This window comes from Larus michahellis, chromosome 3, assembly GCF_964199755.1.
Source record: "Larus michahellis chromosome 3, bLarMic1.1, whole genome shotgun sequence".
NCBI lineage: Eukaryota > Metazoa > Chordata > Aves > Charadriiformes > Laridae > Larus > Larus michahellis.
Genome location: NC_133898.1, coordinates 131,534,363 through 131,561,575, shown reverse-complemented (window position 1 = coordinate 131,561,575; position 27,213 = coordinate 131,534,363). Strand labels below are relative to the sequence as shown.

Genomic DNA, 27,213 nt, shown 5'->3' with positions numbered 1-27,213 from the left:
CCTTACAAGCTGTCTCACAACTAATACCAAATCAGAACTAAACAGAAAAATACACACTTGATTCTGCTGCCACGGCAGTCTTCCTGCTCTGAGCTTTGTGCTGTTTCTATCTGTTCTTAGTGAGACAGGGATTGTTCTGAAGTCTTGGACTTTTTGGGGGGGTAACCTAGCTTCTGTTTGGTGCCAATAAGAAGTTGTCATGTTAGGAGAGGATCAAAGTCTGGATATTATAAACAGAACAACTATTTGACATATTGAGTGCTGCAGATTGTCTTGGGTAAAACTCCTCAGTCCCTGTGACAGCGTCCTGGCCACGAGCAGTTCTCTGCTGCTAGGAGAGAGGCAAAGGCAGAAGAAAGACAAGACTGAAGAAACAGTTGACTGTGCAAAATGAGAAGACAAAAAGAAGTGCCAAACAAGAGTGAAAGATTTGCGGTTGCTACTCAGAGAGCCCACAGCAACGCATCTACTCAAGAAGATTAACGGACCGAACCCCAAAGAAAGAGGCCGCGAAAGAAACTCATCAAACTGGGCAGCAGGAAATGCCTAGATAGTGCCCTGAGCAAGAAATTGAGCTTCTTCCAGCCGGGACAGGAGAATTAGCCTTTATTCTCACAGCATATTAGAATGGGACGCAAGCTGACTGTCAAAACAAGGTAGCATTATGAAATGATCCCGTTGATCGAGATTCAATAAAACACTTTTGCTTTTTAAAAAAGCGCTATACTACCATGAACGTAACGTTATGGTCTATCACAGGCTGCAGAACACGGTTTCACTTCCGTTCAGACACACGGCTTACAGCAGTCTGCAAGTTCCAGAAGGCACTAATGCCTCTTCCTTAAGAGAGCAATTTTTAAGACAAAGCTTTGCTGCTGTGGCAATGTACAGCTCTCCAGGCATTACTGCGATATTAAATACACGTGTGTGTGTGTGTGCGCGCGCAACACAATTTCACGAGCTTGAGAAATAGCATGCGGACAGTTTGGCAGAGACTCATGCAGTTGTTGGCTGCTTTCATCTAACTAAAAGAGAAAATTAGTTTAAGAATACAACTAGAGGAGTTACTAGCCTGTCATATGCTGCTATCATGAAGTTGAGGAGGAGGCTGATGGATTGCTCTACACTGATTTGGTGAGTAGAAGGAAGGCGTTTGTTTAGCTGGTAGTAGATGGATGAAATGATTGTTTCTAGTCGAGACACGTTGATCTCTGTGTTATGATCCAAAGTGTTAAGGCCATTATCTCGGAAGGCTTCAATCATATTCCAGATATCAACAAGATGAACTAAAAATAAAGGAAAAAAAATTAACTTCTATTCTGTAAAGCATGCAAGCTTACTTTTATGGTACTGTTTCTGAATACTGTATTAGCTTTTATTTTGGAATGAACAGTTACTTATTTGTATTCAAAACGAGAGACAGACTCTTGACATTCATACTCGTAACTCTTGTCAGCTCGTTTAAGGTAACGGAGCAGTGCCCAGACATCTTGCGTGTCTTTTACTCCACCCTTCAACACCTGGGTGCTCTGACAGAAAAACTTCATAAAGGAGAGAAGCGAACTTCCATCATCATGCAGTGCGATTTAGCAGAGTTAGATACTTTCATTTGAGGAAGACATCAGCCATATTCTAAATCCACTACAAATTGGTTACAATAATTTTGAACATCCTTATGCCGACTAGTAGTTGAGTATTGAGGGAGGAACTTGATGTTCCAGTTAAACTGACTGTTTCCAGTTGATCCGGTTGCCAAGTCCAGAGCATAATGCTCTGTAAACACAGGTCTAGAACTCCAAAGCGTTTCCCTAAATTACCCTGCCGTATCTTAGCGCATATCTAAGAAGTGTTAACAACGTAAAGAAAGTTTTCCAAAACCACAGTGAGTGATCTGCAGAACCACATTAAATAATATTTTAAAATGTTTCAAAGCTTGAGGAGTATGCATGAGGGTGGGAGGAGACATCTAAGGATCAACAGTAATCCATCAGTCCAAACTGAACGTGCTCCAACAGTTACAAAGGACAGACTTACTTGCTGACTTCCCAACTTTTGTTATCTTCCTTGACTTACAAAAAAGGGTCTGAAGTAAGAGCGTGATCTGTAACATTTCTTACACAAAACCCGTCTTTGTATCTCTCACATAAAACCCCCACAACAATAAAAGCCAAGCTACCTATTCACATCAAGCACGTGCCCCGGGATCACCGTGTGGTCCAGACGAAGATCATAAACGCCCAGCCTCATCTATGCACACACGGACGGGAAAGGCTACTCGAGGCATAGGCACGGCATCAGTGAATTGGGCCCTAAGCGTGCAGTGTACTACATTTAGCGTCTCTTAATGTCTCTCTACTGATTGAGATTTTTTAATTCAAGAGCATGAATTACAGACAAGAACTAACTTTTCCACAGGAATGAAAAAGTTGTAAGCCATCCATCAAACTAAAGGCCCTGCGGTTACTGCCACGGGAACCCCAAGAGCCACACACATAGAATCACGGAACGGCTCGGGTTGGAAGGGACCTTAAAGATCATCTACTTCCAACCCCCTGCCCTGGGAGGAGCTACATCTTGCAGTTGCACGTCTCCTCTCCACGACTCCTCAGCTCTCCTCCTGTCCCCTTCCACACCAGACACACACTGGTCCCCCTTCGCTGGGAGGAGGGACCTACTCCTGCATACACTGATCTGTTCTGCTTTTTGCTTTCTCCAGTTCAACGCTGGCAGCAGAACACAAAGCAGCGTCACCTGCTCACCCGTGGGTTAGTCTTTGCTTTGGAGAGCTGTCCCGGGTCAAAGGACCATGGACGAGCATGAGAAAACTTACACTGACCAGTATGGTATGAACTTCCAGAATTCTTTACTGCTGCCACATTTCATACATGCCACCACGCTGGGATCCAGGCACTTTCGTGCCAGTGACATATGACACACCTCCAAACTCCCAGCTGTGCCCAGCTCTCAGCTGGCCTGGGGTGCACCACGATGGAACAGGAGCTCCAAGAGCTCGACACTGCCTGCATCCACCCCTTGGGGCAACTGACACACGACAAGCTGGGCCACGTATTTTAAATTTTAGAAACAGTAAAGAATAAAGCTGAAGATACTATACAGCATTGGACAAAGATCGCTGCCTCTTTTTAATTATGTATTTAATCTCTGTTTAGTTTAAGTAACAACTACCATTGTCTGACAAAATGTTTGCTTACTCTTGCTATACTTAAAATTCACATGGGTAGAATATTTGAAACAATCATGCAGGAGAAATTTTTGAAGATAAAGAGCAATTATAACTTACGATTACATCTTTTTTGTACAAACCGCAGTTTACAGGCTGTTCGATACGTTGAAAGTCTGATGACATCAAAATTCTGTGCTCCTATGAATAAAAAAAAGTTTGTATTTTTCTTTCCTCTAGAACATTCAGCTTATGTGAGAGAATTACTTCAAAAACGGCATGAGTGTTTCTTCACATACATCATCTTTGTCACATGAACATGGCAAAGATTTTCATTAGGTATCTCATGGTAAAGTGATTTTCAGCACTGTATTATAAACTGACCTAAGTTTGAGACTGATACCAGTACCTTGAAAGGAAGCAAGAATTCAGTGGCGAGTGGGTAAGGAAGAGGATTGCACTGATGTTGGAAGACACGTACACAAAAGCTAAGAGACAAAGAAAAGGGGAGGTCGGTACTCCTGCCACCACCTGCATTGCAGTCCCATCAGGAGCATACTTTTGGCCTCCCAAACAGATTCAAACCAGGTAAGAAGCAGAAGAAAAAGCATAGAAGAAGAAAAAAAAACCAAAAAAATCTTATCTTCACCAACAGCTTCCCACTCCAAGATGTGTAAGTGTTATCACAGAGTCATGGAATCACAGAATGGTTTGGGCTGAAGGGACCTTAAAGCCCACCCAGTGCCACCCCCTGCTCCAAGCCCCATCCAACCTGGCCTTGAACCCCTCCAGGGATGGGGCAGCCACAGCTTCTCTGGGCAACCTGGGCCAGGGGCTCACCCCCCTCACACCAAAGAATTTCTTCCTCAGATCCAATCTCAATCTCCCCTCTTCCAGTGTAAAACTGTCCCCCCTCGTCCCATGGCTCCCCTCCCTGCTCCAGAGTCCCTCCCCAGCCTTCCCACAACACCACCTCACGAACGATCTCAATGCTGTTATCCGTCACTAGGCTGTACCACATCTACCAGTTCCAGCAATTACTCTGACCATCACAGACTTGAGCCGTTTCAGAAAGCTGTGGTAACCCTCAGCCAAACAGACCCGTGTACCTCCTCTACTGACCAAACGAGATAAACGATGTGGGGATGATAAAAAGATACCAGTTTAAAGTCCAGTATTGATCATTTTAATTTGGAAGCAGCCAACAAGTCAAGTCTTGAAAATCCATTAATCATAAACCATCATGCCTTTTAAACGGCTCACGTTTACACAGCATTAGCAGCTATGTGCTACAGTCAATCTAGCTCTAAGGTGTAGTCTGAAACAACGCACTTGCACGTGGGCAACGGCAGGGACACACATGGCTCCTGCGCCTCTCCTGTTCTCACAGGAGCCATAAAAGCAGGATCTGTTGCAGTCTTTCATACTTCTCTCAAAAGCCAGAGCCCAGATGAGTGGAGAGCTGAGAAATGGGGAATAACTGTGACTTAGAGAATCCAGACTTCTAAAAGGTACTTAAAAACAAAAAGCCAAACCCACATCCTCCTGACGAAGGCATCCGATTGCTGTATTGGCAAGACTTGCTCAAAGGTGATAACTTATTCCCTCCTACATTCTGAATTCAGAAACCAACTTGCAAATACCTCATTTGAATTACCTTTGTGTATGCACCCACTGACTCACAGCGGCAAGTTTAAGAAAGGAAGTATTCTTGTCTTAGATAGTTCATTACCATTTCACAAATACAATGCCAAAGCATCTGCTTGTTCTTGGAGACCTACATACTGTGTCTTCAAAATGACATAGAAGGATTATTTCTCTTCATCGCTGACGTGGAACACGTGGCTCCCTGTGACAGCTCACCTAAGAGTGGTCCTAGACCAAGCGACATCCAAGAAGCGTCCTGCCTGATAGCACGGTACAACAAACTCCAGCAGATTATTTCGCACTATCATCTTTAGAAAAGTAGTCTCTCATATATTTCAGGAAAGTACGTGGCCAGGTAATGTAAGCTGGACTATTCAGATCCAAGGCTACAACAAAATAGCTCATTTTGTATTTTCTATGCAATATTCCTTTAAAACTCTCATTCAGGGTGCATACTACAAACAGCAGAAAGCACTTCCGCAGACCGTGAGTCTTCACAAAATGCTTTGTCTATATAAAATACATGTATATAAAGTTATACAAAATATACATGTGTATATATATACACACAGAGAAAAGGTCATTTAACAGCTACATGCAAAAACAAAAAGTTTTCCATTTTCTGTTCTTGTCCTCCTGTGTCACATTACTGCAAAAGCTTCAACAAGGTCATTCTTCTAAATGATCTGAAGACAAAATGGGATGTGTTTCCCAGACAGCCCCCAGAGCTGAGACTCACAGGACCGTTGAGGCTGGAGGGAGATCAGCCAGTCCCACCTCCCTGCCCAAGCAGGGGCAGCTACGGCAGTTTGCCCAAGACTCCATCCAGTTGAGTTTTGAGTACCTGCAAGGGTGGAGGCTCCACAGCTTCGCTCGACAGCCTCTCCCAGTGCTCAACCATCCTCACAGTAAAAGCGTTTTTTCTCTCATCTCATGAGATTTGCCACGTTTCAGTTTGTGTCCACTGCCTTGTACCCTGCCCCTGGGCTGAGGAAAGTCTGCCTCCATCATCTTTAGAAACACAGAACTGCCTAGGTTGGAAGGGACTTTTCAGATCTAGTCTAACCATGAACCTAACACTGAAAAAAGCCATCACTACCCCATGTCCCTCAGCACCACGTCTGCCCGGCTTTTAAATACCCCCAGGGATGGTGACTCCACCATTGCCCTCGGCAGCCTGTTCCAGTGCTTCTTTATACCGTTCCATAAGATTAACTCCGTATGTATTCCCACTTGGTGCATCTGCTTGGAGCTGTTGACACGCCTGAGGCACGGGATGCCATCCAGAGGGACCTGGCCAGGCTGGAGAAGTGGGTCTGTGCGAACCTCATGAGGTTCAACAGGGCCAAGTGCCCGTGGATCTGCAGTTCAGAGAAATCAGACCAGCTTGCAGAGAACTGTTGCCTGTCAGACAGCTCCCCAAGTACTGCAAACCCAAGGAGCACATCCTCGGGTAGCACGGGGGCGAATGCCATGGGCTACGCTTGACTCACATGGGCAAGTATCTAAACACTTCACAAATTTGGGTGTTGTATGTTGACCCATACCAAATGGTCACTGAAAGCACAACACATCACACATCTGCTGTGGGTATGCGGATCACCTAGAAAGGAAAATGTTTATGTGTTCGCTTTATAGTGAAATATTGCACCGCAGGACAGGTGAAGCTGGACGACCTTTGATTTCTCATACTGATATGCTAACGAGCCTCACAGAGGCAGTGTGGAACGGCTGTGCACCAGCACTTCCCCTGATACCGAACCGCAACTACCGCTGCTGCAAAACCAGACACCTCATACAACGGTAATCAGAATATTGATAACAATTTAGCCAAAGCTAAAAACTAGCAAGTCAATTTCTGTACCAAATGACCACAAGACAACTACAACACTTCAAAGGGATGAGACAAACGTACTCTACTCTGGTGCACCAGCCAAAATATAGTGAAGTACTATTGCGATTTTACAAGGTTCTAATGAGATTTCACCCCAGATATCACGCACAATTCAGACACCTTTGCTCAAATAAGCCTGACTGGAGGCAGAGAAGACCAGGAGAGGAGGTGTATGGCAGGGGAACCGCAGGAGTTGGCTCGTGCCATACGCTGCGTGAGCCAAAAAGGGACCTGACTCTCAACCCAGAGACAAAGCAAGCTGGGAAGGTGGGGAGAAACACTAGCCAGGACAGGTCTCAGGTGAGAGTAAGCTAATACAAATTAGCCAGGGATGAAACTGTTCCAGAAATTATGAGATGCTTATAACCACAGTAAGAATGTTACTCTGGAATTCCCCCAACAAAATAGCAGGAATTTACTATTATACTATTTAAGACAGACCTTCACCAGCCCGCAACTGGAATTCTAGGACATGCTTGCCTAACCTGGGAGCTTCAGTCAGTCCCGTGCTCCCGTAGGAAGGTAGAATAACACGATGACATGCAGACATACAATCTCTAACCACTAACTACACCTATCTTTTTAAAAGGTTATGTCTTGTTCCTTTACATTACATTATCTCCGGAGAGGCATTTGATTTCTAGTAACAATTCCAGCCTCTCAGGGAACAGCCCTGAACACAAAACAACCCCCCAAAGCATTTCTCTTCTGAGTCATACCAGCATTGTGCTGCAATTTTTTTTGTTTTCTTTTAAAGTAAAAGGCAATCTGGCTGTTGTCATTATTTATTTTAACAGGTGTCCACAAACTTTAGATATTGTCATATCTGAGAAATATGAATGTTCCTTAAAACAGGAGCTTCACAGAACCTAGAAATGAACGACCTTTTAGGCGGTTGTGACCCACCTCTTGCATTCTCCTCCTGACCAGCACCCAGGATGCTTGTCACTAGATGAGTCTTGTGGAAACAAGATGTGAACGATCTGGTAAAGCTATCAAAGCGATACTCTCAGTAAAGAATAAATGACATTATGTCTTAGATTTCTTACTTACTCATTTCCATGAACAGCTGTCTCTTCTCCGCCATTGTCCTCCTCCTCTTCCCACTCTCCTCAATCATTCTGAAGACAAAAATGGCAAACACTGTTTGTGCTAGAATTTCTGTAACAAGAGCAACTTACTGTGAACAACATTATTTTATCCCTCAGTTGAAGTAGTTTGATTATATTTGGGAAATGAAAAGACCAGTAGAAAGACAGACACCTCCATAACAATCATATCCCATAGCAGAGAGATACGCTTTAGACTCATTAATACTTTTTAAAGCCGTGCACAGTACAGGAAACATTATTCTAACGTTTTAGGTGCTAGTCTAAAGTTTGCAAAACTCAGAGCCTCATATACATATATATAGCAATGTCACATAAAGAATTCCTTTCCGTTCAAAGAGATATTGTTGGGAAAATACAAAGCAAGACCTCTCCGTGAGCAATTTACCTGTTCATAAAAGGACAACAAGCGTATGGCGGTATGGAATAACCTGCGCCCCGCAGAACTGCATGTCAGTGCTGGAGAGGAGAACGCAGATCCCAGTCCTTTCCCACTCCTCTTCCCATCTGGGATTCTGAGGGGAACGGTGGGTTTGGGGGTGATGGTTGTGGTGTCTTTAAACAAAACTACTACGAATTCATTTAACTTTGAAACCTGATGCCCGAGTTCAAATCATATTTGTCAGGGTAGTAAAGGTCTTAAATATAATTCAGGTGGAAAGAGGGGGGGAAAAAAAAAAAAAGTATAGTTTGGTCACACAGGCCTCCCTTTGCTAGGGAAACAGAGTAAAGAAGTGACCGGAACATAGTGGAATTTACAGCAAGGTACGGAGGCGTACGGACGATTCAGTACCTCTTATGGCTTACTCCCCTCTGTAGTCCTAAAAGACAGGTGCTAGATTTCAGTTGACCCCAGTGAAAAAAAGCAATTAAATTCAGTATCAGTGTAAAATTTCACTTAAAATTATTGCACTATATTATTCTTTTGTTAACAGATTCACCAACTAATTAAATACGTTTCTTAAATGTCTAAAAAAAAAAAAAAAAGGCAAAAATACCAATTATTCTCCAATTACACCAGAACCTAACTCTAAGGAAGTTAGTCAGCTCACCCGCGTGCAACATGGCAGGCCACATTTCATTAGGCTTAAATGTCACCGGGGAAAACAAAGCCATGCTTTGGCACTTCACACGTGTCTCTGATTAACAGCTTCCCTCAGCAGTTCTCCACTGCCTGCTCATTATTCTCTGGTAAAGATCTCACAACACACATTCATCTTGGAAGCCACCGCAGCCTTTTCCCTTACCTGTTCATAAAAGGAAGATAAGCGCATGGTGGTACAAAGTAATCTGCAAATATATTTCATTTCCTTATTTTTTCCTACTTTAGAAAATCTTAGATTCGGAACCAACATACTTCTGTATTTCTTTTTTTAAAGGAAAAAACCTCAATGGCATTTTTGCAGACATGTAAGCGTTTTGTGTTTTTTTGTCAGCTTTCTAAAGTAAATTAATGTTATTAAGTTAAATGAATATACACAAACGGAGTGTGTGAAGCAGGTGCTCAAAGAGCCAGGCACTGGGAAACTGCCCATGCTATTTATTTTGCTCACCCACAAGGTGCAGCTATCCTCGCACACTGCCCCAAGCCTAAGAGGTTTGGGAATTAACTGCTATTCTCTTTAGTTCCTCATCACATAAAACATGCATGTCATCGTGAAGAATGCCAGCTACTGTACCAGTAATTAGCTTTACTTCAAGTGCTAGCGCCTCTCGATTCCACAACAGATGGACTCCAAGAGGTAGATTAGTTACTTGATATTTTATATTTATTTTAGTAGACACTATTTTATCAAGACATCAGGGACAATACCACTCGAATCTTCTGCAACACCAAAAAAAAAAAATCATGGTAATATTAGATGTTCTGCTCCTTGGGCTCTGGGTGCACGTGTCCCTCATTCCCCAACCGCCCGCTTCCAAGTCAGTCTCACTGTTCTGCAAAGCTGAACCAGTCCCTGGGGAACCTGTATGACAACGAGCGACAAGGTGGAATGATGCTACATTTTTTTTTTTAGAGGTCATTCAAGCTGCATGGACCACAGTCACAGGACACTATCATACAAAATCCACAGCTAAATAGATTAGATTGACCAACATACAAACTTTTAACATTTTAAAGGAGTTGGCATCACCCTTCATGCTCTGTGCAAAGCAACTGAGCGAATTATCTCTTCAGCAATGTCCTTGAAATGAGATCTGAATGAGTAAACCGGTCTCTCCGTCATTCCAAAGTGCTGCAGGGACACACCAACAAAGCCTGATCAACCCATAGCTCAGGGATTCCCTTGTACAGACTTTTCAGGTATGGTCTCAGCAAAGCCACATCCCAAGGAGTGTTGCCTCAGGACCTCCTCCAAGTCTTTTGCCTTTCTTGAGGGGAGCAAAAGATTTGCAGTTTCCATTAGGTGAACAGCTCAACAGTCACGTACCTGCTCACCAAAACCCATCAAATGTTACCCTTCAGATTCACAAGCTCCGATTCTTTCCTGCTATTACCTGTGAGTGGCCCAACAGCTAGGAAATGATCTTTCTGGGCCAGAGTTACATGTTGTAAATACAAATAGAGTGGAAAGAGAAGGGATAAACTGACATATATTTAGAAAAGTTGTGGAAATTAAATTAGTCTCATGAGATCTATTAGAATAATTGACAAACCCATTTTTAAAGCCTGAACAATCAGCTACAGGAGGATTCCTTACTGATGAAGGTGGGAAGAAGAAAGATGGAAAGTCTATATTCACCTTTGCACTTTAAACTATTGCAAGTTCAAAACAGGAATGAACTAAAACCAGAACGACTGCAATTACGCTAAGGATGCAAATTCCAGTGCGCAACATGAGAAAACAGGAAAGGTAAACTGTAGTTTGTTATTGGGTTTTTGGGTTGGTTATTTTTGTTTCCTTGAAGGGGCTGGGGGGGCTTGGTTTGGGTTTTGGGTGGGGATTTTTTGGCAGGTTTTTTTTGGCCAGTTGTATGTTTTGGGTGTTTTTTTTTTTTTTTAAACATTAATGGCACAATGCAGGAGGAAAGTGCTATGTAACATACATGGACTGAAGTGACAAGGCAGACAAAAATTCTCAAGATGGATGCTTACCTTACAACGGACATACGTGGAGAAAAAAACCACTCAAATATATTTATGTACCAACAGGGGACAATGTGAAAGCACTGGGGATTCTCCAGTATCACACTACATGTTTAAACAGGTACTTGTGAGGGCTTTTTTCATCCAGTTTTGTCCTTCATGTTTCATGATGAGCTGCTTCTGAACACTTGGCATCTTCTTCATCATTCCTAACCCCCTGGCAGATCGGCAGTGCTTGGGATTAGCAGTGTACAGAGGCCAACGCCTGTCTTAGAGACCAGCACTGCATCTCTCTGCTCTCTCTTTAGCATGTGCTAAAGACCATGTTAGTATGTGCTGACTATACAGCATACGCTATATGATCGCTCTATGCTGAAGAAGTCCCCAGTCCATGCCTACAGTAGCCAGGCAAGATATTGCTACAAAAAGGACAGCAGCAACATGCACCTAAAACTGTCAATAGTTCACACTGTCAACAGAAGAAAGTTCTTACACGTTCACAGAACGTCAGCTTTGGACCTGAAGATTTCCATCACAGCAACCTAGGTCAAGTTTGCTGCACTTGAGTCATTAAAAGAACTCAGATAAAATGCTAGAGAGGGATTTAGAAGAAAAAAAAACGTGTTTAGTCATGCTTAAAAGCCTTAATTATTTTATTGCAAAGTTACTGGGCTAAATCCAGTTTCCCAACACAGCGCCATGTCTCCAAAAGGAACCCAGAGCCGATGTGCAGGGAAGAATACAAGATTGGGGCAAGCCTACAGTAGAACTCCCCGAGAACTCCCTTTCAAATTCCAGAAGCCTGCAATGCCAAGACTTCCTGAGCCAAAGTGATTCTCCATAGGTAGTAACCGTCAACCGTTTTCCCCCCCAAGCCTGTGTGTCTGTCCCTTCGCCGCCCATAAACTTCTGACATTCACACACTCTGCAGCAAGAACTCCCCAGCATGAAACCCACAGCTCGACAAACCACCTCCTGGATGGGATTCACAAGCCTCCTAGTTCTTCTGTTGAGAGATACAGAACAATCAATCCAGCCTCTCCAGGACGTTGATGATTTTATTGATCTCCAATGTATCCCCACCACGTTTCTTCCTTGTACCAAATGTGCTTCGTCCTCCTGCAAGTCTAAACCAACAAACACGCGCCAGGAAAGCCAAGCAGCCAAGGAAAGGCCAAACCCAGAGGGGTGGCTAAAGCAATTAACGTGCATGTAACGAGGAAAAGCCTGGAGTGGAAACCCACAGGAGGCTGACCAAGGAGGTGGGGAGTGAGGAAGAACAGGGGTGATCATCATGGCTTTGCAGAGGAATGACTGGGACGGCTGTGAGCCGCTGTGCACAACACACAGAATGTTATTTGTCTTGGACCAAACGAGAGATGAGAGGTAAGGATCAAAATTGCTACAGGCAGCAGAAAAAAAAAAAAACAGCTTTTACAAAATAAAGTAATTGTGAATTTAAGTTTTCTCCTATCCATGAAATACAATAATAAAATGCATTCAATTTTCCCATAGCTTTGGGTATGTGCAGCTACATCCTACCTAAAGGTGCAAATGCCTACAAACATCAGAACTTGAAGATGAAAAATCCATGCAGGAATCAATATGGATTCAGAAGGTAAAATTAGGAGGCAGTTTTAGTAGAAAACTACCCTAAGCATTAATCAGACTTTTATAAAAGCAACAGTAAACACTGTATCTGAGTGCATGTATTCAAAGGGGAAGGGCCAAGCCTGAAAGGGAAATGTTAAATCCTAACTTCAGTGCTTCTTTAAGCACTGTCTTAAGCTGCATACACAAATACCAGGAATGCCAGCCAGCTTTTTGTGGCTTTGTCCATAGCACAACATGCTCCTCCATCCAGGCTGAGATCTCCTAATGCCACGCAGTACCATTGTTTTCTATAGACCAGGCCTAATCATTTATTTCTTTCCTTACGCTTCCTGCCATCTGCCCTTTGAGTGCTTCAAAGGTAAAGTTCATCAAAAGAGTCTATGCATGAAGATACCAAGACCTGGGATTAGCAGTGGTTAATTAAGGAATCTGCTTTCTTCCTTCCCCCACTCTAAATCACCACGAAACCTCAAAGTAATTACACAGAAAAGCGCAGTTCCCCAAGAGGTCCTTGCAGCAAAAAAGTCTCACTTGCCAGCAGAGATACTTCAGCTTCTTGAAAGCCAAGCGCTTCGAGATCCAGACAATCCTGCTCACTGTTTGTGTAAAGCTAGAAACCGAAACCCTTTCAATTTCACAGAAAACTCTAAAAATATTTCTAACTAGGTTCAAAGATGTTATGCTTTAATTATTCTGAAAAGGCTGGAATTTGCTTTAAAGGTCAGGCTTAGAAGCGTAGCACTACGTCCTGTCTTCTCTGTGCTTCTTCTGTATGATTGAGAAAACTAAAATTCCATTCTGCACACTTGGAAATTTGTAGAGGTGTGGCTTGTTTGTTTATTTTAACTAGAAACATAAAAATGACCATACTGACTCAGACCAAAAGTTGGTTCCTCCTCATCTTTTGCTGCTTTTAGACTCTTCTCTGGCTGGTACCATTTTATGCTTCCTCCTGCCTCCACCCATTTCTGTATTGGACAAGACATGAACAGTCCTCAGCCACCATCTCTCTTCTAGGCAGGAGAATCTGGAGACTGGCTTTTTCTTGCCCAGAAATCACTCAGGATTTGTCTTTACCGTCTTCTACCATACCTTTTCTTGTTCCATCACCGCTTTTGAAGACGAAGGAGAAACAGAACAGAGTATTCAATATGTAGGCACACCACTGCTTTATACAGCAGCGATAACAACATTCTTATTTATTTTTTAAGAGAGTCATAATATTCTATTAGCTTTTTTCTTTTTTTGACTATGACTGAGCATTGGGCTGAAGCTCTCACAGAACTCCACTAAAGCATCAGGATGGTATTCCCGAGTGACCGTTCAGAGCCTAGGAGCAGACATATAAACCTCGGACTGCCTGTTCATCCTCTCCCCTCTCTCACCCTTTATTTGCATAACTTTACATGCCTCTACACTGGACAATAAAAGAGGAGCTGGAATTCAATTGCAAACAGAGTCCTTCTAACCTGCTTAAGAACTGGCTTGCATTTTTAATGTGATTTCCTTCAGCAGACACTCCACTGGTCACGGTCTGGTGGGAGGTGTCCCTGCCCAGGGCAGGGGGTTGGGACAAGATGGTCTTTAAGGTCCCTTCCCACCCAAACCATTCTGTGACTAGTCACTGCTGTTTGTGACAGTGACAGAGTTAGCCTGGGGATGGTGAAACCTCAAGGAACTGATCTCGGCCTCTTTAGCTATATTGGTCTTCTGCCCAAAAACGTAACCTTGCTCTTAGAGTAGAAGGATGTTTTTCCTACCTCTACCCTGTACTGAGGCTTTCTTAGCAGTAAGATAATGTGTTAGTCTGGTTTTGTTTTCCTTTCCCTTTTCCCACCCCAGTGTTTTCCAAATTAGAAATCTATGTTGTGTGATATAAAACAAAGCTATTTTCTCACTGGCTAAAAAGACACAGAAGTCATGGTCAAAGTAAATACTCACAACTGAATCGAAAGATAAATCAGAGGTCTACAGATTGCTTCAAGTGCTAAGTGAGACCAGCAGAGTTTCAAAACGTATAGAATTGGTGCACATATAAATAACTGAAGAATAACACTGGAGTTTCATTTCTCTAGCTTTAATAACACTCAAGTCAACCAAAGGCTGAAATCGCCGGGACACAAACCTTCTGTACTGCCACCACCCTTTATCAGAGGGGAAAAATGTAAGATCTGATAAAGATGTGGATTTCACACACAGAGGTGTTTGATGACGAACATCCTGTTTTGCTATTCTAGCAAAAGCAGTATCATCAAATAACTTACTCTGCTCCCAGCCATGGAGACGTGACAGTGAGTCTACATGGTCTGTCCTGGATGATTTCCACACGTATTTCTTCCTCCAAAAGCTTTTTGTAACCTTTAGCAATCCGGAGAGGACACGTGCATCACAACAGCTCCAGGTTCACTTAAGAATAAAGACTAAGGGTAGGTTCAGCCTGCTGCATTTTCCCTTAAAGGCTGTTAAACCCAGCTGCAGTTGAATTTGCATGCCAGAGCCAGTCTCTTCTGGCTGGATGTCTCCCAAAGCTTCAAGGATTCTGATAAGCACGGAGAGCTGAAAGGAAATGTTAGTTCCACAGGTTTTGGTCTTCCCATCAGGTCTTGCTCTGACAGCAAGGACTAAATTTACACTCAGTGGCTAAGGTGGAGGTACAGAAAACTCGCAAGAGAGTACACAAGTGTGACTCGTGAAATACAGCATTTCCTCCCTGCAGCGACAGAACAGTGCTTGAATTTACAGTAAGAATGGTGCGGGTTCCACAGAGTATGGGTCTGCTTTGTGGCAAGAGGCAGCAACTTTACGGAAGATAATCTGAGAGCAGGAAGATGAGCCCAGTATTGGCCAAGGGTTTCCCTTTTATGTGCCTGAGAAGTCAGTGACTAACTGTAGTCACAGCTGAGGAGCCTGAAGAGCCAAGGGCGCTCAAGCTGAAGCCAAAGTGGAAGTTTAGGAGCTGAAGTCCCCGCTACAGCCGGGACCTGACCCCGTGCAGGCTGTGGTTGCTGATGGAACTTCAGAGACAGCAAAGCAGCCGCAACATGCTCCGATTGTAACTCCTTCTGTTGTAATGCATGTGCTATATACATATATAAAAAGGGATTTTTTTTTTCACTGCAATGGGAAGTCTAACCTCAAATCCCATGGGAGATTTTAGTTCAAGTTGCCTACTAAATTCATAATTTTGAGAATTAGCTGCACTGCAGTAAAATATTCAGAAGAATATTTTATCTCTATTTTAATTCAGAAGAATTAAACACAGTTTGTTACTAAACAGTATTAGAAAAAAATCATTAAATGCTAAGTTATTTGTATATACTTGTTGCAAAGTGATGTTTACCTTAAAGCGGGACACTTGTGTAAGATATAGTACCTTCCAAAACTACTTGAGTTTTTTTGATCCATCAAAAAGTTTACTATTTCCCTTTATCCCTTCACCTTCTCCCTCTTTCAATAGCTACAGTAACACTGTTCAATTGCTTCATGAGTAACCTCTATGACAGAGTTAATATAAAAGCGAATTTACAAACTCCATACCAGTAAGCATGGAGAATCCTACAGTCACTCACCATCTAAAATACCTTCAATAGCACCATAAACTCAAACATTTCTCTTATTTCTCTTGGGTTTTATTTTCCCTTTTCCTGTCTGTATTCTATTCTTCTGTTTCACAGTTCTCCCTTTTCCTTCCCTTTAAAAGCTCTCTCCCACCCCCACAACACATGCATGACGTATGTACACCTGGCTGGATGAAAACCAGCGATACAAATAAAAAGCAAATCCTAATGACTGTTTTCCCCTTGACTTGCTCTAACAGGTTCAGCCCCTGATGACTCTGGACCACACATTCCTGTGGTTCTCGATCCTGCCTGTAGCTTAAGCACACAACTGAAGACAAGCCCCTCTGGGGTGTTAGGCCAATACTACAGGACCTATCTTAAAAGGTTTCGCTCTTCTTGGAGCTCATCAGCTGTAGGTAACGGCCTAAATAACCAGCTTTTCCACTTCCAGTCGAAGGGAGGGGGACAGACTGTGTTATTCGGCTCAGCTAATACAGCAGCCTTTATAGCCCTGCACTAACCACAGCCACCATCTCAGAAGCCACGCTTCTGTTCTCCCCTAACTGCTGTTACAATGACTTCCTACTATGGTAGAGACTATGCACTTGAACGTCATCATCTGGGTTCCATACCTGCAATTTCAGGTGCTTCCTCACTGCTTTTTATTTACTCTAATTTAGTCACTGAATCAGTCAATTATTTAGAGAAATTTTGTTTGTTTTTTTGCTTTAAAGTCAATTTTGGTTTATTTTGTATTTCCACCTTTAAGATATACTCAAAGGAAATTCTGATCCTTATAATGTGATAATCATTTCCAGCCACACAGAACACAAAAATACAAGTTATTTTATGAATTATTAAATTTGAGTTTGTTCAGATTCTTGATGTTGCATTTTACTAGCAGGAATAATATTTGTATCACTAATGAGAAGACTGCAGTTGCTGTATAAGGGTAAAACTATGCTTATACATATTTGTGTTCAGAAATAAATTGTAATTAAGAAAATCAGAATACCAGTTTGGGGCATATGTTGATCTTAAACATACTTGATAGGCAGTGAAGGAAGTTTAGTAACTTCTGCCAATTTTCTAAATAGAAGGAACATGTCTTCACGGGTGGTTTAAAGAAAAGCTCTCATTCCCCTCTGCCTCTTACTAGAAAATAGAAAACGATGTAGAAGTTATTTCAGGAGGACACATCTAAAACAGTTAGACCAAAACCCAGGAAGACGAAAGATAAGCCTTTTATACTTATGCAAGTATAAACAACATCTTCTTTTAAAGTATATTTTAACCATTTCTGATAACTGTCCTAGTTTAACTTAAAATCTCAAACTCTGTTCCCACCACCATATGGGATACGTAATTGAATCATAAGCAATGTTGCACAAAAGTATTAAAAATAGTTTAAAATGTTACCTCTGTATGTACAGCAACAGGAGTAACAGAGCATCTTTGAAATTACACATCTTCTAGTAGCATAGTTTCCTAAAGGCTTAAAGGTCTGGAACTCTCTCAGATTTTTAAGATAAAGCTTATTTACAAGTATTGGACTCCAATGCTTGTGTAAGATCTTTAAAAGTCAAAACTGACTTCAGTCTAGAAGGGCATAAGTGAAAAAAAAAACCCACCGCTAGACTAAGACCAAGAGAATGGATTAGAACTTTGCAGTGAAATTCCAGACAAGTCAATGGTTCTAAAAAAAATAAATAAATACAGTGGATCCAAAGCTACTCTTAAGTACAATTTTGCAAAAACATGCACATATTATACAGTAGACTTTCTTGAAAATGAACAGGCAATCAAGTAGTTTAGGAAAAAAAAAAATAGAACTAAGTACTAAGCCTTTCCCCACTCCACGCCTTGCCACTTCTGTTTAAACTGTAAGATTTTTTCAAAGCATAAAATGCCATTTTGTTTGTACAGAACATTGCATGCAGCAACACATCCTCTGCCAGTCCTTATTGCCTTAATTCACTGTTATGGCAAACAGCCACAGCATTGGTCTAAGCCCCAGTATGAGACCAGCAGTCTTATCTTCCCAATTAGAAAGAAATTGATAAAGGTTTTACTAGATACAAGTTAAACAAAGATGGAACAAGTAACAATATTTAATCGTGGGTTTATTTCAATGCCTTCAAAAGCTTTTAACACTAGCTTAAAAGGAAGACAAAGACAAGACAAAATAGAAAAAATTCCAATCCAGATAGAGTTCCAAACCACAAAAATTACTGTAACACAACAAGACTCCACCTCACGTATGTAACTATTTGTTCAACACCCAGAACAGAAAGAAATCCCTTCCCTGAAGAATTCCCAGGTCAGGTGCAAGACTATAGAGGGGTTGATAAGACTGACCATATGTTAGTAGCCTACTTCTTGCTGAGTATAAGTCATAATAAAGAAAGCTTTAAAATAATACTCCAAGGTATTACTTTAGGTACATAGCAATATATACTACTTAGTAAACAGGGAGTTGTTAAGCATGGGGAACAGGAAAACTGCAAGCTATTAAGGACAACACTGCATGTTTCAACGCATATTAGAATCATAGAATCATTTAGGTTGGAAAAGACCCTTGGGATCATCGAGTCCAGTATTGCACAGTCAGATCTGTCTTCCAGCAAACTAAAAGAGGACGCACAGAAGCCAGGGCACAAAGTGCCCAGAATACAAAAACGCTTTTCTTGAGTAACTGGAGAGCCATCACAAACTCTAGTTTTTCTTTATTGCCCAAAAGCCTGGGTAACAGAAATGGGTTTTTACAACCTGCCCTGTTGATTTTGAGGCTGAAGTTAAAGTAGTGTCTATACATAAGATTTACCATGAGCCTGCAAACAAGAGTAAATTTAGCCATTAAAATAATTTCCTTAAAATAAAACAGTGTTAGAGAATTACACCATGATTGTCAAGCAATAAGAAGTCGGAAATATGCTAATCAATAGCTTACCTCTCCCTCTCAGGAAGGGAAAGCTCATCTTCTTTATAACCCTGGAAGGGATTTCTGTGCAATCTGTGCTTCCCAGCTTTTCCAACAGGAATCCTACAAACCCCTTTCTAGCCATTCTAAGTTGCAGGTTCCCAGAACTGTTTACTAGAGCACAAGAGAGAATTCTAAAATCGCCTCTTCAGCAAAATGAAGTATTTATTAGGAAGTGTTTGGAGTAACATTTCTGCCCTTTTCTCTATTAACCTAGATTAAGAGATCGGGCACAAGCAGAGTAAGGAACGCACCACCAGCAGGATAATGTACACACGCAAACACTGACAGAATGCAAACGAACCCTCGTCTCGAGCTGGGGGGTGGCATAAACACCACTCTCCTCAGAATCCATCCACATCAGTAGAAAATAATGCCATTTTCAGTGCCTGTCATCACCTCTAGTTCTCTATCACCCACTACCATCTTCACCAATCAATAGTAATCCACCAAGACCTTCCCTTCCCACCTCACTTCAGATGTAATCACCTTAGATTAAAGTTTCAGCACATCAGAAAAAGTTCTTACAAACGGCTCCTTTGGCACACCTGCAGAGATGGCAAATTCCAGTCAAAGAAAACTGGAAACATCAACTACTTTCACTATCACAACTGAATTAGGAAAAAAATGCTTACCCAAGCTTAATTCTTTACATAATGATAAAGTTATCTCCTACATTAATTTAAAATGTAAACACATTCTCACCAACTTCACAAGACTACTAAGTTATCTTTTTTTAAAAAAGTGTTGAGTTATTAAAACTGTATAAAAGCATAGAATAAGGAATTTACATTAATCTAAACTTAAAAGTGTATCTGCCATTTGCCACAGTCGATGGGAAAGTGAACACATGTATAGTTCCAGGTGCAAGAAAACCTTAGTTTTGTCTGAGTTGCCAGAAACACACAATATGCCTCCTGCAAAATATTTGGCTGTACCCAAACTACTTCTCAAAACCACCAGTGCCTCCCTACTGCCTTGGTATTTCCTTTGATGTGATCATTCTATTAAAAAATAAATAAATAAAAGAGTAACTCACAATAATTAAAAGATAAGATTCCATAAGCACTGCAAAAAATAAAGTAATATAAATAAACAAACTCAGAATGGTGTTGTGCTTTTTACATGGCGTTCTGCTTGTCCTCAAAGCACCTCTCCCTGCTGTAACTCTGCTGTGCCCACACAGCCAGGCTGCTCCACTCTGCGATCCAAGGGAAGCCTCTCTCAACTTCCAGGCTTGCTCTTAGTGCAAGGTATTAAAACACACCCAAACCATATAGTGGTTGCATCCACTAGGTAACCAGGGCAAGAAACACTTTAATGTGTGTACTTCTTAGCACACCTACTTCCAAACAATTTGCTGTCTGCTCTGCTATACCACCTGTAGGGCGACAATCATACAGCAGATTAACTGATACTGCTACCCAGTCTAGCGTTCTTAACGTTCACTGCTGACTCAAGTCTGTTCAGCTGTTATAAAAACCTGACCTACAAGCATTAACACAGAATATATACACCACTACTGGGAACTTCATCCCTACCCTGCCTCCCATCTAACTTCTCTTTGCAGACTACACTCAAAATATCCCTTTTAGACTATTCAGTCCTTAACATCCAGCTCTACGTGCTGTTCCCATATACGTGTCCGTAACACATGCAGAACTCTCTCAGCTTCTTTTCTAATCATCTATGATCCAACAACATTCAAATATCTGACCAACTGTGGGCAGAAATGAAATTTTTTCTTTCTTTAAGGAAAAACAAAATAAACCAATTGTAAAACTTCAACTGATCACGCTTGACACCGTCTTCTGTAAAACCAAGAGCTTTTATCCATGAGCTTTGTCACTTTTCCTGTTTTTAAAGAAATTTAAACTAGGGCCTAGACTCCCTCACTGTTTGCTTTATGGCAAAACATCCTCCTCATCCCTCCGCCTCTTAAATGAAGTAAAAAAAACTGCCCTTGAAAGCAAGACTGATAAAGACCAAAAAATATCTCACGCCTGTAGTCAGATAGTAACTATTTACAGAAGAGTTGTTATGATTTTAAGTGTTTTGTAATTACAGTACACACTTTATATATCCAATCTTTTTAAAATTTAGAATTGGTACCTGCTGTCATAATCCCATTCGTTTTCAAAGCGATACAACTGACCAAATAAAACTCCACAACAGATATCACGGTGTAAGATCTCCTATCATTTCTTCCAGGTTTAGGTTGCCTAAAAATCTTAATTGGTGTAAGTATTTTTATAAGTCTGTATTACTTAAACATAGCTATGAAGTTAAAATACTTTCATTCCTTCTAGTAGCCCTTGAAAGCCCACAGGACTAGAAGAGACATATGAAATTATTTAAGTTTAGTCACAGTTTATCAGTGGAAACCTGTTTAAGCACTAAACCAAACATACACAATACAATCACGATTTCTTCTCCCTGGTAATGGGGGGGGGGGGCGGGGGGGAAGAAATATTAACTTAATACAAATATTCTGAATTCAAATCCTTATCACCAGATAACATGACCCTGAAACCACAAAGTACAAAAAGGCAGCAGCGATAGATGATGGTAAGAGAATCAGGCTGTGCTGTGAGTGAATTCTGAAAGCCAGCCCTTCACACCTGCTGGGAAATTGTCTTTCTTTCCATCAGGTGATGTATTCTGTAACTACACAGGCAGTGCCACCACTACAGACTACCATGCCTGAGCTCAGGGAACTATTTACCTTTCTTTTCAGAAGAACGTCAAGAAAATTACTTGCAAAAAATGATCTGAATACATCATTACAGTTCTAGAAAAGCTTGTAAGGGACCAGCCGCACAAAGCCAGACTCTCTGAAGTACGTAGACAGAGAATGGGCTGTGCACTCTGGTTAATGCACCAACTAGTCCCCAAGTCCTTGGTTTAAACTTCAAGACTTGAGTTTCTCCCTCTTCAAAAACTGTCGGCTTGCACAACATACCGCAAGTAACATACGACCATGGCTACAAAGAATTCTAAGTTGTCACTCCTGATGCCACCCTGTGGTACCGAGCATGTAATATAAATAAACTGATGGAAAAATGATGCCTTTATGATATTGAAAAAGCCCTTGTTCTTGCATTACGGCTTCTTCCTAAGTTTTCGATACCATTCATCACTTAACTTCTTAAAATTTATATTATTATTGAAACATCTAGGTTCTGTGATAAACCAGAAGCATGAATGTATTAGCTGCAACACAGACAACATATAAAGGAATTCACTATTCTAAATAACCTACAGCCTAAGACAAGAAGCAATCTGCTGCAAAAAAAAACAGGAGCCTGAGACAATACTGGCACAGCTTCTGTATTCATCACAACAAAAACTGTAATGAACAATGAGGGGGTTGTCACAAGGCGCTTACATGGAGATCTACTGGATGTGCCCTCTGAAATGTGATGTCACGTAACAAGTACGCAACAAACTCTGGCATCCCAAACACCAGAGCGGGAAGCTCCCGTCTTGGTATTGAACCTCAGCTGCAGATTGGGAGTGTAACATCAAACAGCTATAAAACAAGGACAAGAACCCTAGGTATGATAATGATAAGAAGCAGAAACCCAAAGAGGATTTAAATAGGACAATAGGGTCAAGGCAATAACCTAAGCAAGCTATCTCTGGAGTAGCATCCTGGACAGATGAAAGCCTAGCAAGAGTTTAAGGGTTAAAGGAATGATGCTGCTGGAAACATAACATGAACTGACTACTCGGGAAAAGAACTTCAGAAAAGACTGTAGCATAGGCCATGGACAGCCTTCACAAAATGCACATCTTCTGGTGAGACAAGTTACTGCTCAATATGCCCTACGCTGTCTACAGTGATTCGTGCTCCTCTTTCCAGCTTCCCTAAAAAGGGAGTCTTCAGGTCAGTAGCACGTTTGCCCCTTTTATCTGAATTCCCCGTTGATCCAAAATATCCTTTGGAGAAGAGGAAACACAAAAAGCAAGTGTTTTAAACCAACACTTGAGTTACCTCCTTTCCCTTGGGTGGGCTTCATGATATCATCTAAGATCATATATACATACCAGGGAAAAGAAAAAAGACAGGGGGGTGGCGTGGGGGGAACTCAATTCTTCAGTCCAGGATTTCCCAACTTTTAACACCTGGAACTGAGACTTCTGACACTCCATGTTCAGGCACAGAGAGCGTTCTGTCACTGGGCAGCCACACCAAGCAGACAGAGCACCAGACTATACAATCAGTTTCAGGAACCAGAGTAAGAAAAGAAAACTGAAAGTACAAAGCATTTTTAAAGGGCATCCATGCGCAACTATTGACCAAACTCTAATTTAATAACTCAGATTCTACCAGACATGGATTTTGAAGCAGCACAGAAATAACTTTCAAAGTATCCTTGTGCTGTCCAGCCTGTTCTCAAGTATTACTCTGGTGCTCTGCGTAACAATATCTATTGGCTTCTCCTTCCCCAGCCAAGGGATCTGTTGCACAAGAATGTAACTGTGTGGGTTTTTGTAAGTAAACGATTCTGTCTCACATAGGAATATTTTACATGTCCAATACCTCACATAAAAAAAAGAAATCACTACTTCATACCAGAAGTTTGTCATAAACACAAGATTTCAATATAATTTATGTGTGCGTGAACAAACAGGTAACTGAAATCCACTACATAACACAAGTTTTTAAGTTCAATACCACAGGTAGTCACAACAGAGCGCATTACCTGAATTACACTGAGAAGTCTCTCAGGGCAACTTCCACTTTCCTGGGCTCAGTTCCTTCTTCAGACATTTAAAGGCAATCTAAAGAGATGTGGGGGGAAAAAACCAAGCTTTTTTCCAAGACAGACATGGTTTTCCATACAAAAATAACACCTCCCCCCCTATTTTCCAGTTATAACTATGATTATGCTACTTTTGCCCTGATTGTGTCTCCTGTTAATTGCAAAGAAACGAAGGGCTGATTCTGCGTCTATGCGAGCAGCTGTCTGCTACGACATGAAACAATAAGACACAGCCAAACCCCGCCGGGCGCCGGGACTGTCCCCGCTGCCAGCCAACGGGCTCCACAGAGAGCAGGGACGGCGGGGCCGGGGAACCCGCGAGCCTCTCTCCAGGGTACACGCGGGCCGTCCAGGAGCACCCGGGGCGGCAGCACAGCCCTCCTCCTCCCGCAGGGCGCTCCGCTCAGCCCGTCCGCCGCCGCGCCAGGCCCGCAGCCCGCCAAACCCCGCACCTCCCGCGGCTAAAGCGAGGGGCTCCGGCTTGGCGCTGCCGCCGTAAGACCTCGCGGGCAGGACGGGGGCGTCGCGGGCCCGCCGGTCCCCGCAGCCTGCCCGCCGCAGGGGCGCCCTGCTCCCCTCAAGGCCCCGGACCCCCCCGCCCCGCGGGCGGTAGCGGTGCCCGCAGCGGGCCCGCCCCGGCCCCGCCACCCCCTGCCTCCGCCCCGCCGAGCACGCACCTCTCCGGTGGGGGGGTGCCGGGGCTGCCCGGGCGCGGCCAGCGCCGTCCGGGCGGGCTGCGGCCGCCGCACCGCCGGCCCCACGGAGGCGGGCGGCCGAACGCCTCAGCCACCCCGCTCCAACGGTCCCCGGCCGCCTCGCGCCGCCTAACCAATCCCAGCACACCTCTGCAGAGGCGCGCGCACTCTCGCCAATCTGAGCCCGCGCCCGCCCCCCCTCCGCTCGCCGCCAGCCAATCGGCAGCCGAGGCCTCCCGCCCCTCCCTCTCCGTGCGACGCCCGCCCGGTCGCCAATCACGGGGCTGACGCTTCGCCGGAGGCGGACGTGCGTGCGCTCACCCCGCTTTCCCTCAGCCAATCGGCGGCCGAGGCCGTGCCGCCGCCGGCGCGCGCTCTCCGTGCGCCGACGGGGGCGCTCGTGCTCTCCAGCCAATCAGCCGCCAGCACCGCCTCGCGCGCCCCCGACCCGGGGCGCAGCGGCAGCGCGCAGGCGCAGTGGGCGCCGCTGAGGAGACGCGCCGGCCCAGCGCGGCGCTGGCACGGTCGGGGTCCGCCGCCGGTGCCTGTGGTGCCTCTAGAGCTGTGTGGAGTAGGGAGGCGGCTTCTTAAAGCCGTTTAAACGTAAGGAGGTACCTGTGGAAACGATGTTCAGAGCCTGAGGGCGACCTGTCAATGGGACAGAGGGAGGCCCGGCAGGGGTGGGCTCTGGTAGAGCGCTCCGTGGGGTTGTGACGCCAGAAAGCACAGGGTGGTGGGCGAGTCATCCAGAGGGACCTGGACAGGCTGGAGAAGTGGGTCCCTGTGAACCTCATGAGGTCCCACAAGGCCAAGTGCAGGGTCCTGCGCCCGGGTCGGGGCAACCCCCGGCGCCAGCCCAGACTGGGGATGGAGGGATGGAGAGCAGCCCTGAGAGAAGGGCTTGGGGGTGCCGGGGGGGAGAAACTGGCCATGAGCCGGCACCGTGCGCTGGCAGCCCAGAACCCCCCCGCAGCCTGGGCTGCATCCCCAGCAGCGTGGGCAGCAGGGCGAGGGGGGGATTCTGCCCCTCTGCTGCGCTCGGGGGAGACCCCCCTGCAGTGCTGCCTCCAGCGCTGGGGCCTCGGCACAGGAGAGACACGGAGCTGTTGGAGCGGGGCCAGAGGAGGCCCCGGAGATGCTGGGAGGGCTGGAGCCCCTCTGCTGGGAGGACAGGCTGAGAGAGCTGGGGGGGTTCAGCCTGGAGAAGAGAAGGCTCCGCGGAGACCTTCCAGCCCCTGCCAGTCCCTCAAGGGGCTCCAGGAAAGCTGGGGAGGGACTCTGGAGCAGGGAGGGGAGCCATGGGACAAGGGGGAAGGGTTTTACACTGGAAGAGGGGAGATTGAGATGAGCTATTGGGAAGAAATTCTTTGCTGTGAGGGGGGTGAGCCCCTGGCCCAGGTTGCCCAGAGAAGCTGTGGCTGCCCCATCCCTGGAAGGGTTCAAGGCCAGGTTGGCCGGGGCTTGGAGCAACTTGGTCTAGCGGGAAGTGTCCCTTCTCATGGCAGGGTGTTGGAACTAGGTGGCCTTTAAGGAGGTCCCTTCCAACCTAAACCATTCTATGATTCTATATGATTCCATGATATATACGTCAAAGCCCCACAGAGCCAGTCGGTCCGGTGCTGCTCTGCACATGCTCTTGTGTGCTGAGTTGTGGTCTGATTTTGTCCACAGGAGCGGTGGTGTGTTTCAGGATTGGGCTGAGGCTCCGAATTACAGAATGCCTAGGGCCAGGGAGGGAGGCTGGGGGGTGGAACCTGCCCACTGCCCGCCCCCTCAGCAGCCATCACCAAAGCAGTCTGTGGGATCCTCCACTGAAGGTCAGACGCTGGTGTAACGCCTTAGCTCTGTCAGTATGCCTTGCTGTGATTATAGCTTCAGCAGTCCTCGTGGGCTGGGAGGGCAGCTTTGGCTTGTAAGGAATTGTGCACTTCAAGGATATGTCACTTGTGCACTAGGGGAGTCTTCTGGAAGCACCCTGCTGTGTCTCACAGCTTGCCCCACCAGAGGAAGAGCAAGTTTTTCAAATGACAATCTCCCCTGCTCCATTCTTTGACCATCTGTGTCTGGCTGGGTAATGCTATTGCATAGCAATCAGCTATGTTACAGCTTGGCTTGCTGGCAACCAATCGTAGTACAAACAGTCACAGCAATGACTAGTACGTGAGTGTTTTCTGAGGAAGATTGGACAGGACGGGCATCTGTTCCCGGCTGTGCGTGCAGTCTCCCTCTGATCAGCCTCCCTGTGTGGAAATGCCATGGTTCCTTCTGCAAAATGTTTTCTGTGCCTGTGGGAAAGGAACAGGATTCTTACGCTGTGTGTGGAGAGGAGGGACTACTAACATTTTGCATGTGTGGGAGGGAGATACTTTGTCATGAGGGAATAGGAAAATGAGAGAGAAAAGTGGTGCTAGTTCAAGCTAGTGCTGCGTTAATGCAGCATTATTCTGAGCTATATATGTGCAAGTGATAGTACATGCTTTTTTTCCCCAAATCCTGGAGTCAGGCCCACTAGCAGCAGTGGAACCAGATTCGGCAGAGGTGTTGTGGAGGGCTGTTTCTGCTGGCTGCATCTATGCTAGTAAATTAAGTAGCAGCAGGATGTAGGCATTGGCACTGGAATTTGATGGTATTGTTTAACTGTTGAAACAGTTAAGCAACAAATGTGTTTTAGTGTGT

The 27,213-nt window shown here is 44.2% G+C and overlaps 1 protein-coding gene across 19 annotated transcripts in view; it reads right to left on the bottom strand.

Annotated features, from left to right (window-relative positions):
• Positions 1-24,689, bottom strand: part of DTNB (dystrobrevin beta) — a 227,938-nt gene extending 203,249 nt beyond the window's left edge. For 6 of the 19 annotated variants that reach the window (XM_074582268.1, XM_074582269.1, XM_074582275.1 and 3 more), the window contains exons 1-6: positions 24,520-24,654; positions 23,783-23,861; positions 8,884-9,078; positions 7,776-7,883; positions 3,302-3,382; positions 1,073-1,286 (exon numbers count right to left, since the gene is read on the bottom strand). In XM_074582268.1, coding sequence (XP_074438369.1) covers positions 1,073-1,286; positions 3,302-3,382; positions 7,776-7,883; positions 8,884-8,947 — 467 coding nt within the window. In that variant the 5' untranslated portion in view covers positions 8,948-9,078; positions 23,783-23,861; positions 24,520-24,654. Of the gene's footprint in view, positions 1-1,072; positions 1,287-3,301; positions 3,383-7,775; positions 7,884-8,883; positions 9,079-23,782; positions 23,862-24,519 lie in introns of all 19 variants that reach the window. The other 13 variants (XM_074582278.1, XM_074582279.1, XM_074582274.1 and 10 more) reach the window with 7 other exon arrangements.
• Between the last annotated feature and the right edge of the window lie 2,524 nt (positions 24,690-27,213).